Source organism: Gymnoscopelus braueri (assembly GCF_963280865.1).
Source record: "Gymnoscopelus braueri genome assembly, chromosome: 11".
In the NCBI taxonomy this organism is placed as follows: Eukaryota; Metazoa; Chordata; class Actinopteri; order Myctophiformes; family Myctophidae; genus Gymnoscopelus; species Gymnoscopelus braueri.
In genome coordinates this window covers 31,666,265-31,678,585 of record NC_137613.1, presented here as the reverse complement: position 1 = coordinate 31,678,585, position 12,321 = coordinate 31,666,265, and the positions used below count along the sequence as shown (strand labels likewise).

General features: G+C 38.2%; 1 protein-coding gene across 1 annotated transcript; it reads right to left on the bottom strand.

Annotated features, from left to right (window-relative positions):
- Window positions 1–1,635: 1,635 nt before the first annotated feature.
- rpl14 (ribosomal protein L14) lies at window positions 1,636–6,624 on the bottom strand. Its single transcript, XM_080442886.1, has 6 exons — window positions 6,573–6,624; window positions 5,339–5,440; window positions 4,829–4,923; window positions 3,128–3,227; window positions 2,054–2,107; window positions 1,636–1,743 (listed from the first exon to the last, which is right to left on the bottom strand). The coding sequence occupies exons 1-6, from the start codon at window positions 6,573–6,575 to the stop codon at window positions 1,681–1,683; spliced, it is 417 nt and encodes a 138-aa protein (XP_080299012.1). The 5' UTR covers window positions 6,576–6,624; the 3' UTR covers window positions 1,636–1,680.
- Between the last annotated feature and the right edge of the window lie 5,697 nt (window positions 6,625–12,321).

Here is a 12,321-nt window from a genome sequence, read left to right as displayed (position 1 = left end):
CCTGCCGGCTGTTATGTAACGTTTTGTAAGCACTTATACCTGCTATATCTGGAGTGGAAGCAGAAGCTGCTTGGCCAAGATAAACTCCCCCACCGGGCACATACGTGGTTGATTCTCAACCCTTTAATCCTCTGTTGCTGTTTTTTATTTTATTCTAGGCTATCAACTGGCAGTTTCCTAATTGCACCCCCCTGCTGTTCCAGGTCTAACAGGTAAATACAATTAACTATAGGTCCAGAGCTGAAAAAGCACTGCCCTAGAGGAAACGAGAATTTAACACAGCTCAATCTGGGATCTCAATCAGTAAAATGAAGAAAAATATTGTATTGGGATTAAACACTGCTTAAAATTGTCTATAAAATGTGAATGTTTAGCCACTTTTTATTTTCTAATGTCTTGAGATGCTGTGCTCAAGGTCTAATTATGCCAGTCCACAGTTTATTATTTAAATAATTATTATTCTAGGATATAGTCAGTGTAGGCCTGTATTCACTTAGTTTAAAACACTAGTGTTACTTTCATACTTGGTTTTGGCCTACAAAGTCAGATTATACAATTACCTTCTGCTGCCATCTAGTGGATGTAAAATAAATCATCCGACTCATTTATCTATCTTAACATGCCAAAAGAAGGCTGTAAATTGCAAAACAAAGCAAAGCAACCAAAAGCCCTGTGTGGAATCTATCCATTTTCAGGTCAAGTTGCCCAACACTGAAAACTCAAGAGCAGTCATCTCACATTACTTGACATAAAATGCTTAATGGGAGGCCATCAGAGCTCACTCCATTTCTATTCCAAAAGTGTTTTACAGGGATACAATTACATTAACGATTTTCTCCCATAAAATACCAGCTGAAAAATGAACACATAGTTCCATAGAACACAGTACCCCAAGTAAGTAAAGTTGACCCAACAACAATATTTCTATTATTGTAAGAGACCTCACACCATGCCTGAATGTTGCTAAGTTCACTACAAGGCATCTGAAAGCAGCTAAAACGGAACACATGTTCAGACATTTGCTGCCCTTTCGTCACAACACTGTCATTCAAGTCTATATCATGCTTAATCCTTTTAAGCACCACATACATGTTCATTAACATTTAGGTCATTCATTTTTGTAAATTAAGTAGGCCATGTGATATATTTTTTTACATTAAACAAAAAAGGTTTTATTAAAAATGTAAAGCTCTATAGTCTGGTAGTAATCACTGAGTGTTGGGGTCTCTGTCTCTCTAATAAACAGAAAATACATTTTCAGATCGGTTGCCAATTTCAGCAAATCATGATTGTGTACCCATTTATCAGCTTCCATTTTATAATATTCCATTTTAAATTTTGTCTGTGCATTCCTGTCTCACCTCTCACCTCTCCCAATTTGACTAGTTTGTCTTGTATCCAGTCTCCCTCCTGATTGGATAAAATTGGAATACCGACACACACCGATACTGAAAATACATTGTTTATCAAAGCGTTGGAGACAAGGAGACCCGTTACTGAGCAAACACTCTATAGCAATGATTACCATCAGTATTATAGAGCCATTTAACACTTATTGTAATCAAGAATTATCACTTACCCTACTTTTAACTAATCAGGTAAAGTTATATTTACAAAAGAGACAGGATAACAATGAACAAGTCAACATTGTTTATTTCGAAACAAGACCAAAACAAGAGATCACTTTTTTGCAGCAGCCTCCTTCTGCAGTTTCTTCACTTCAGTCCTGATGATCTTGTTCCTCTGCAGAGTGAACACAGAAAGACATGGTTTAGATCAAAATTAAATAAGAAACTTTATTATCTAACAAGTAGAATTTTGCCTTTTATCTTCAGAATGGTGGATCTCAAAATACAAGAAATGCTACAACAGAAGACAAAGCTTTTTTGCTAGTACACACTGGTTCATATTTAAAAAATGAAGTGCAAAAGGTGCAATTTCTGATGAAGAATGTATAAATATGGGTCAAGAATTAAAAAAGGTTACAAATACAAAGGCTGTAAGCAGCTGCTAGAAAAGGGTTGCAGTGCCTTGGTGTTTCTCTTAAACTTACCATCCTCTTGGCCTTCATTACTTTGAAGCGGTCGAAGTCGCTCATTTTGGACCTCTGCAAAGACAAGGACAAGTCAAAGTTACAGATCAGCAGCAAAGAAATACACTGAAAAGCCTTTTTTACTGAGAAAAATACCCAAAATAACACATTTCAGCTACAAGCAATCCATATCAATACCCTACAATACCCAGCATTGCCTGTTGGTTTTCTGGAGCTTCTTTTTTTTTCTATGGCCAAAGTGAAATCTTATATCGGTAACATTTTGTGTCACCAAGATCATTTTGGCCTAGTTTTGCTTTTGGACAGTTCAGTAACATAGCAATTTATGAGGAGAGAGAGCATGTTGTACAACTGTCCACTTCCCAAGCTTCTGATATAGTTAATAATTTGATTTTTTTGTGTTTTAATTATGTTCTATTTGTCTGACTCGGTGACCATGTCACAACCCGTTTTATTTCTCGGGTCCACCTCCCCATAACAGCTTTATGTGCCTGAGATTATACATCACGGTAACAGGGTTTGCATGATGTGAATACAAAATCCCAGCTCAAGTTTGTTTTTATTAAACGGTTGCCAACGATTAACATGAAACATGCACAATTGGTTGGTTATTGTGATTAAACAGAAATGGTATGCTTTCCAATGGGGAGTTCCAATTTAAAACATGTTATAAATATAACCGTTTGAAGTGTATCACCTTTCCAGATACTGCATGCACACAAGTTTAATGGCAACCTGCTCGTCCTTGTCTGTCCAATTTGGCAGTCAAAATCACACTTCCAGTCCCACACATGGCTCTTACAATTTTATGTTGTCGTTTTAGTTGCTTTGGTTTATTTGTTACTGTACATCTCTGTGCACGCGTTTCTGTTTTTATTATATCCAAGTCAAATCCAATTGCCTCTCAGGAATTAACAAAGATGTATTGTTCTGTCGGGAATCTCCAGGTGAAAAATCTTGTCAACCTTGTCTATGTGACTGTAGTGTGCACACCTCATGTCAATGAGCGAACAGAATAAAAAAAAAACAATGTGTGATGTGAGCGCAAGTTGTGCGGTCTTCTCTTGGCATTACCTTCTGTCTGGCCTCGATTTTCTTTGCCCAGCTGCTTTCGGCCCACTTCTCATTGACTCCTGCCTTCTCCCAGGCTTTCCTCACAAACTTCTGACGGGCACTGTGTGGAAACAAGACATAAGCCACTGGTAATAACAGCAGGAATAAATAATGCATTTTACAGTCACTCACAGATTACCTGTAGTAAAATGATTTCATGATATCAGAATCAAGTTTTACAATCAAACTGTGGTGGTTATTCCAGTAATTGCTTCAATAATTTCCTTTCCATAAGATTGAAGTTCGATGCCAATGCTCAACCCATCAGGCAGTATATTTGGTCCAAGATAAATGATCAAACCCAATAGCTTTATATTGTCAGTTTGTAGGAAGGTGGATGCACTGTCATCTCTCTGCTAGCTATAGCTGTGCAGACTTTTACTGCACATACAGAACTGATGGTAGAGAAAGCGAACAGAGTGATATGCAGATAACAGGCTAATGCCGTTTTCTATCCTGCCATAGTCAATTGCATTCATGCAGCTGATGTCTTAGGTCTTTAGTATTTTTATTAAGTTATGGTCACACATGTGCAAATTAAATATTACGATCCAGCTCACTTCCAGTCTAAGCAAGCGAAGGGATGGATCGTCTGCTGACCATGCCAGTAAGACATCCATGTTAATTTTTTTCTATGGCCAAAGCAAAATCTTATATTGGTAACCTTTTTTGTCACCAAGATCATTTTTGGCCTAGTTTTGCTTTGGGACAGTACAGTAACATAGCAATTTATGAGGAGAGAGAGCATGTTGTACAACTGTCCACTACCCAAGCTTCTGATAGATCTAATTATAATTTTACGTATTTTTCTATCTGGCTGTGTATGTTTTTATCAAGTGTTTTGATTATATTTGTCTGCCCCAGGTGAGCTCATGTCACTTCCCGTTTTATTTCTAGGGTCCACCTAACGATTCTGCCTTTATGCTACCTGAGAAATTTGTTGCGTACCTGCATGCTGTAAGTAGCCATTTATGTGTTTTATAATGATCGCCTGTTCTTTATGCACCAATATTGAGTTATGTTCTTTTGTAGCTCAAACAAGAGTTTCACTTTTTGCAAGCAAGGAGCTTCCAATCTCTTGAAATCTTTGATTGTGTATACTTGTAGGATTTTGAGTTTGTTTGAGTCTCCCTCCAATGTCTAACAATGCGTAAATATTTACACTAAGCGCATACTACATTTCCTACCCAAGACACAAAAAAAAAACAGGAAAATGGACGGACCAGAGGGTCCATTTGAGGGTCTTCGAGCTATCTCAGATACCCTAAAAATGTCCAGCTCCAAATCTGAAATGCTCTTATAGTGTGAGATACTTGTTAAGACTAGTGAGATGAGCAATAGCAAACCAGAGCTAGAGCGAAGGGACGAAGCTTCTGGTGGCGAAGCATATTTGCATCATTTGGTGCACTTCAACACAGATTTCACCCCGGCAGAAGTTGGCCACTACCACGCATTCGCGCATGTGTTACCATACCCTTAAGACGTCTAGAATGACAACGATACCAATTTAACGCAATTACATTCCACCCCACGCCCCCTAATTTCTTATATACCTCACACTGGTGCTTCAGCAAGCATAAATAGCCAACATAATGCTCATGACTATTGATACAATGTTATGCTCAGATTACTGGACATCATGTCACCAGTGCTGTCACTTACCTGTGTGGTACTTTGATCACGTAGTCAGTGAGCTGCATGCGCTTGAAAGGCATGGCTTGCCTTCTCACACCTGTGCAGGGGCCATCTACCAGAGCCTATAAAGAGGAGAGTTTTATATAAATGTTTGCAGTAAAAACGTGTTTATCTATTACACAAAGAGTGCACAAATGTAGCCAAATGGACCATCAGGAAAAGGACCGTCAGATGTATTTGGGTTCATTTGTACATGCAGAGTTAAATTGACGATTTTACAGTTTACTTGCCAAAGTTATCATTCCGTTACATAAAAAGTATCCTTCAACCCATTTAGACATGAGGCCGATTCTAAAAACGCCTTCTAAATCCTGACCCAAGTTTTCAGAAAAACTTGCATGTACAAAAAAAAAAGGTAGCTATATACTGTGCTTAGCAACAACTACAAAAGGGGTTCCCAGATTGAAAGGTATAGTTAAGTGTAAGAGTTCCCTGTCTAAATGGGTTAAAGTGGCTTTCAGTGGACAAAGGTCTCACCCTGTTTTGGTCAATGACATCTACGATGGCCACCAGCTTGCCGGCATGTGACCCGAAGGAGATGTAGCAGACACGGCCGACCTCGACGAAACGCTTGAACACCTGAGGGATAAAAATACAGAGTCTTAGGTTTCATCAAGAAGAACAGTTTTCCAACTTGCATTTATCATTTGTGGAGCTCGGCAAGACGGGCCCTGCAGCTAAATGTTAAATATATATTTTCAAAAGGTTTTCCAGTGTAAATTACCTGATACAGCAAATGCATGCATTTAAACTATGCCGCTTATAGCAATGGTTATCAAAGTTGGGTCCAGGGACCCCCAGGGGTCCTTGGGGATTCCAGGGGGTCCCCAGCCAAAGTAGTTCATGTAACATCACAATCATTATAACCACTTTATCCATTTATACTTAGCTATCACAAAATAGCAGATCTTCAAGATCTGTAGTAGCTGCGAGCTTGTAATCTACAGTTTAAAAGTTTTTCAAAAATATGGAAAATGTGTGGACACTATTTTATTTTAAAAACATAACTCTTCTTTACTGGGGGTCCCTGGCACAATACATTTTCAGATGGGGGTCCGCGTCCATATATGTATCCATTTGGCACGAAAAAGTACTGGCTTACGACAATGCATTGAAACGGTTATAAAGCGCTTTACATAAAAGAAAAATCCAAGGTAAGACATTACCTCGTATGCAAAGGTGCAATTTGAAATAACAGCATTGTAATTATCTCAACTTCTACCTAGCCTTGATACAAGACTGTCTGTCATACATCATTATGACCGTCTTGAGCCAAGGCTAAACATCTACCATGTATATAAACAGGGTTAGAACCTAGCATAGCCTATGCTAACGAATAACGTTAGCCATTTAGACGAATTACGGGGACGGATCTAGCTCCAGGTTTAAAAAAAAAAGAGTCTTAAGTGTTTTAATCACCAAGTAACGTTGACATTTTTTAATATCAGTCAAATAGAAACATAAGACTGTGACGCGTCTGTCGGCCCTGGTGGGACCACGTTGTAGCGCAAGCGACATCCGACATTTCCCAGCTATGTGTTCACTTTATTATGTATTTATGTTATTGTATAACCTTCAAGAACCTCACAAATGCATGTAGCAAATGTATAAGTAACAAAAGTGCGTGTCCTTATCGTTTGCAGACGCCAATAGCGGGGAATAACAGAAATAAAGTGGTTTTGTAAAAGCTAACACTTCGTGGCGAACTCACCATGATGGCTGTCCGCGAGCAGAAAGGATGTTACCATTTCCGCCCGACGCACTTACGCTTTCCGCCCGGCCAACGCGCAGGCGCATTTGGTTGTCATCAGCGTTGCCAGATTTTGATGAGAGAAATAAGCAACTAGGTTTATGAAAACAAGTCCAAAACAGTAACACATGAGCGTCGGATATTTGAAAATATCAGATCAAATCAATCAAAGCCAGGGGTCACAAAATACTTTTAGATGGGGGTGCGACCGTACGACGTTACGTGGACAAATACATATTAATGTGGGGGTCCTTGGCTTGACATCATGAAAATGTTTGAGAACCACTGCCTGGGTTAAAGTTTTAAACATTTAACAAGCCCAAATACGCAACTACACTTTGGGCCCTATTTTTGCCAGTGCCTTGCCCATTATACCTAAACTTCTTTGGCATGTTTTACTATTTTTAAAAACATTTTCAAATAGTTCAAGTAGCCAATCTACAAGTTCACAACGTGTTGAAATATTTGAAAAGGTTTTTAAAAATAGTAAAAATAAATAAAAATGGGGCACCGGTGAAAATAGTGCCCCATAGAGACAAGCCCCCAAATCAACTACACTTTGGAAACAAGCCCAGCAAAACCGCAACCCGCAAACCAATATTTATATGCGACTTTACAGAAAAACAAGCCCAAAGTCGCTTATAATAAGCGGACATGGCAACGCCGGTTGCTATGATTCCAGTAAGTGTTATTTGCAATTTTCCCATCTCTTTTGTTTTGTACATAATAGGGTTTGTATTTGTTGATGACATTTATTATTGTGTTTTTGTACGATATGTCGATTAATATCGACATATCGTATTAATCGACATAGCTAAAAGGGTAACTTTTGTTACGTTCTGTTACCCTTTTAGCTTTAATGTCTTACTGTATGTGCTATTTACATTTCTGACTAATAATATTCAATCAATAAAATAATATGTAATTTGTGGAATTATTTATTTATTTAATTAGTTATTAATTCCCAACTGTTGAACATGAGGTTCAAATTACAATGTTAGGCCTGTTGAATTAAGTGGCATGAACAATATTAAACATACAAATGGTTTATACATTACATTTACATTACAGTCATTTAGCAGACGCTTTTATCCAAAGCGACTTACAATAAGTGCATTCAACATAGGGAACGAAACTACTAATCACCAGAAGTCTTAAGAGCATTTCCTGCAAAAACAAGCAACCAAGAGTATACCTAGCGCTAAGGTAAAAGTGCAATATATCAGCTACCTATTTCCTTAAACAGATGAGACAAAATAGCAAAATCAAATGAGCACGAGCTAAAACAAATAAGTGTATCGACTAAACAAGATCCAATAAAACAATACAAAAATAAAACAAGAGTTCGTACAACTAGTTAACAACAAGTAGGCCAGGCAAAGAGGAAGGGTAGTGTTTTCTGAAGAGGTGGGTTTTCAGCCTGCGGCGAAAGATGGGCAGTGACTCTGCTGTCCTGACATCAGTGGGAAGTTCATTCCACCACTGTGGGGCCAGAACAGAAAAAAGTCGTGACCGTGTCGATCGACCAGAAGGACCCTTGAGTGACGAGGCAATCAGTCGCCCCGAGGTGGCAGATACATGGTTCATTGAACAGAAATAGTACTTGAAGTTGTCGTATTTAATAGAGGTGGTTATTCTTCTGTCTTTGTGTGAGAGAATGTTAACTACTGCCATCCTGTGTTCAAAATGTGGAACTGAATTTTGGTTTACTTTATGCAGGGCAGGGGTCTTCAACGTTTTTCAGGCCAAGGACCCCTTAGCAAAGAGAGATGAAGCAGGGACCCCCCACTACTTGTATAAAACTGTGTTGCAGATTAAACTTTTCCATAGATTCCATAGATGCCTTCATAGACTTGTTTGACATAAATGATCTTTTCTATTAATTAATATGTTGTTAATGTGTATTTTCAGACAGTTAACCCTCAATATTTAGTCAACTTGACCTTGGCTCTGTTACTTGGTCTGCTCTTTTCCCTCTCCACCAACTCTACGAAAATAGCCGATCTACAAGCTCATAACGCCTCGCAGCACATTGTGAGCTTAATTCAAGTAATTCAAGTAATGAGCCTCATAGGCCTACTGTATATCCGATAAAAAACAGACTGAGATGTTTGAAATCTGGGATGGTAGAAACGTTTCTTATGTTTGGTATTAGAGGAAAGTAGCTACCTCTCGCTCTGTGCTTAAAATAATAATACATTCTTCTGACAGGCACTATAGCTCTTCGAGAATAATTATACTGGAAACAGCTACAATATTTGTATTTGGATCTAGCCCAGCATTGTGTGTAGAATAGATGAAATCTTCCTTGCATTATATCTAAATTGACATGACAAAATGTGGTTCTATTACATTTTTACCACGTTACAATATGATTAACATAAGACAAAAAAACAACAACAACAAAAAAACTCAAAACACCAATGTTACAAATGTACTGTAGTTGGTTATGTTTTGATCTTTAATTATACAGGTGAGTCCCATTGAGATACAAGCTATCCCACTGCTGTTAGGCCTGTCATAGGGGTGGGTCGGAGGAAGAGCTGCTTTGTCTGAGTGCACATGCAGCGAAAGTATTTTCCCATTCTGGCCTCCATTCCGTAAATGTATTTATTGACACAGGTTAGGATTGTCATTATGTCATCCCCTCTGAAAACAAAAGACAAAACATGGGGGTGAATACATTTCAATGTGATCTCTAAATAGGCAGGTTGAAGCTCGACGCCACCAGAAAATTACTGAGGCGTTCGGAGCCTACGCTATGTTCAAAGTTTTGGTTAAACTTGATATTCATGCCTGAACCCAACAAGAGGGTGTTTGGCTTGGTGCATTTTGTCTGATTCTTGGGTTCATATTGGGTAAATAACTTGGAGAGATTAAGTGTCCGCCCTAATATTGGGAGGTCTTTTAATCCTCAGATTGTCCAAAAGCTCAGAATAGAAGGACGAGAGAACGAGACACAAGTAACAGTAAGAGAAGAAGACAAGAATTCAAAACCCGCTTAGGGGAACAATTAAATAACAGACGTACGGAGAGTCTGGTATCTTCTACCATCTGTGTGTCTCAGAACTTGAACCACTCTAATAGAACAAGATGCTACGGTATGTCTCGACTTGGGAGACCAGCAGGACAGCTATTGGTTGGCGCCTCTTGTCTTAAGACCTGGGACAGTTATGTTGCTGATGCAGTGATGACCTACTATCCAGAAAAAAAAATACTTTGATGGAAACATGCAACTTCGAAAGTTTGTCAGGTGTCAAGTATTTAGCCTCAGTGTGTGTGAGTTAGGTTGTAGTGAATGAGAATGACGTGAGGTTGAACATACTGATTGTGGGGGTACGTATGAATTAGCTTGTTAACAAATGAATGGGGGGGAGGGGTCCGGGGAGAGTGAACGTAGCATAAACCTCCTGCCTTCCGTGTCTACATGAATTATCGCTAGGCCGATGGCTCAAGGCTCCAAGAATTAGACAACTGTCAAAGAATAGGAACATCTAAATAAGACTAGCAAGAAAAGAACACAGACAAAAGGCTAAAAGATCAGCAACCTAGTACAGTAGGCAACTACTTTTACAGACTACACCCTTCCATGAAGGGCCCCAACAGCTCTCTTCCTCTGGCTGTCCACTATAGCCTGCCCAAAGTTTGGGCAGGCTATAGTGGACAGCCAGAGGAAGATTTATGCCAATACATAGACACAACAACACATCCAGCCACAGTAGAGAGTCCACCCCCACCAATCAGTGCCACAAAAGGTCACACCATAGATAGAGCCAAACCTGCTTACCAAGTTTCACCCTTTTTCTGGCAAAACAAATAAACGAGAAAACTGTCAACTGTCAATCTTTCTCCCCGTGTCTCTTCCCCAGTTCTTACTTTCAAGTGATGAATGAATGAATTAAATTATGTTTTTATAAATAATTAATTAATTGTAATAAATATAAAAAGATAGAGATAGTGCATTGTTGCTTGATTAGATAAAGATATATATATATATATATATATATATATATATATATATATATATATATATATATATATAAACCTAATCTAAAATATATAAATAAATATATAATACTTTTTTGCAGGTCACGTAGCGAAGCATGATCTTGTAGATCTTCTATTTTTCTTACTTTCAATTAATTAATTAAATTATTTTGTATAAATAAAGAATGAATTGCAATGAATGTAAAAAAACGGCATTACATCTCTTACGTTTCTATTACCCAGTTTGTATAACAGACAACAAACTCTTCCATTATGAAGAGAAGCCATATCAATTGATACAATTTATAGAAAATAATATTAAATAAATAATCATATTATTAATATGCCTACAGGGGGGAGTGCAAGATCTTGCTAAATACATAATCACACACCCAGATGCCAAATGAATGCACCATACATTTTAGGCAGCTTATCTATTTCAAACACTTATTCACATACTAATATTCACATACATAGCCACAAGTTAATTTGAGTTATAATCATATTTCTATCACGATAAAAATCATGACCATTAGTTACTGAAAGGCTGTTTATTATACCTTACACCCACAACGCCATTTCATCATACACGGTTTCTTTCAATTTCAAAGTGGATACCTGGTCAGTTCATCTTGTTAAATGGCACGATAAGCTGATAGTTGGTTAAATGAAAAATGGGCAGATTTTCATCTGTTCTTCAGATGTGATATTCTTCAGTTGTGTTATCAATTGCACTTTGTTCTAAAAGTACAATCTGTCATGTTTATTAATATACAAGCCATCTTGATCATATCCCCCCCTGCTTTATTTAGGAATAAAGCTGTCTAGAATTGACAATTTGTCAGTTAAACTAAAAGTTTTTTCAGCGCCTATTGACTAATGTTGGCATTGACAGCCTGAAGAACGTTATGATCAGAATAAATATTTGTCTATTTAAATTAAAATGAGAAAAAGCTTTATAGGTTTTAATTTTATCAGCTGAATTTACTCAAACTGGTGGACTGGATCTAAGTTTTCAATCCATCTTATGGCACTGAGAACACTGAATTGAGGGTATGTATGTATAAACACTTTCCTTGTCAAGTGAAGGATAAAATGTAAGGGATAATTGACGGCCAGTTATTATTGAGAAACAAACACAGACAGGGTTATTATTCCCTGGAATAATCAGCCTGAAGGGCTTTATTTCTCAACATTGATCGGCTCAATTATCCCTTGTAATATTAAACCTTTAAGTTATCTCAGTTGACCGTTCAAACGCATTTTTATAGACAATTGACACACATATCCAGTAAACAAAAACATCTGATGCACAAACTTGGACACATCATCAGTGTTCTTTCCTGGAGTCACTGGGTGTTTCGGGTCTTGCAACAGGACACCCTCCTCCAGGCGACCCGACCGAGGCTGATCAGACCCCGGCCTGTGTCCAAGTGGCATGCTACTCCACGGTCTCTTAGAAGGGAAGTTAGAGACAATGCTAATTGGGGGTTAGGGTGGCTGGTGAGATGTTAGCAGCAGGTGTTGGCGACACTAGGAGGCTCAAGGCACTGTGGGTTGACTCCTTCGTCTGTTCCTGGTTGTCACTGGTACTCCCACTCCCATAGTTTTACAGTAAACAAAAACATCTACTGATGCACAAACTTGGACACATCAACAGTGTTGTATCCAAACAGTCTTTTTTATTAATTGAACATGCAACACATTCTACCCAGGCATTGAA

Coding starts and splice junctions, on each gene's coding strand:
- rpl14 (XM_080442886.1), bottom strand. Junction 3,228..4,828: donor GTGATCAAAGTACCACACAG/GTAAGTGACAGC, acceptor GTTTCCACACAG/TGCCCGTCAGAAGTTTGTGA. Junction 2,108..3,127: donor AAATCGAGGCCAGACAGAAG/GTAATGCCAAGA, acceptor TTGTCTTTGCAG/AGGTCCAAAATGAGCGACTT.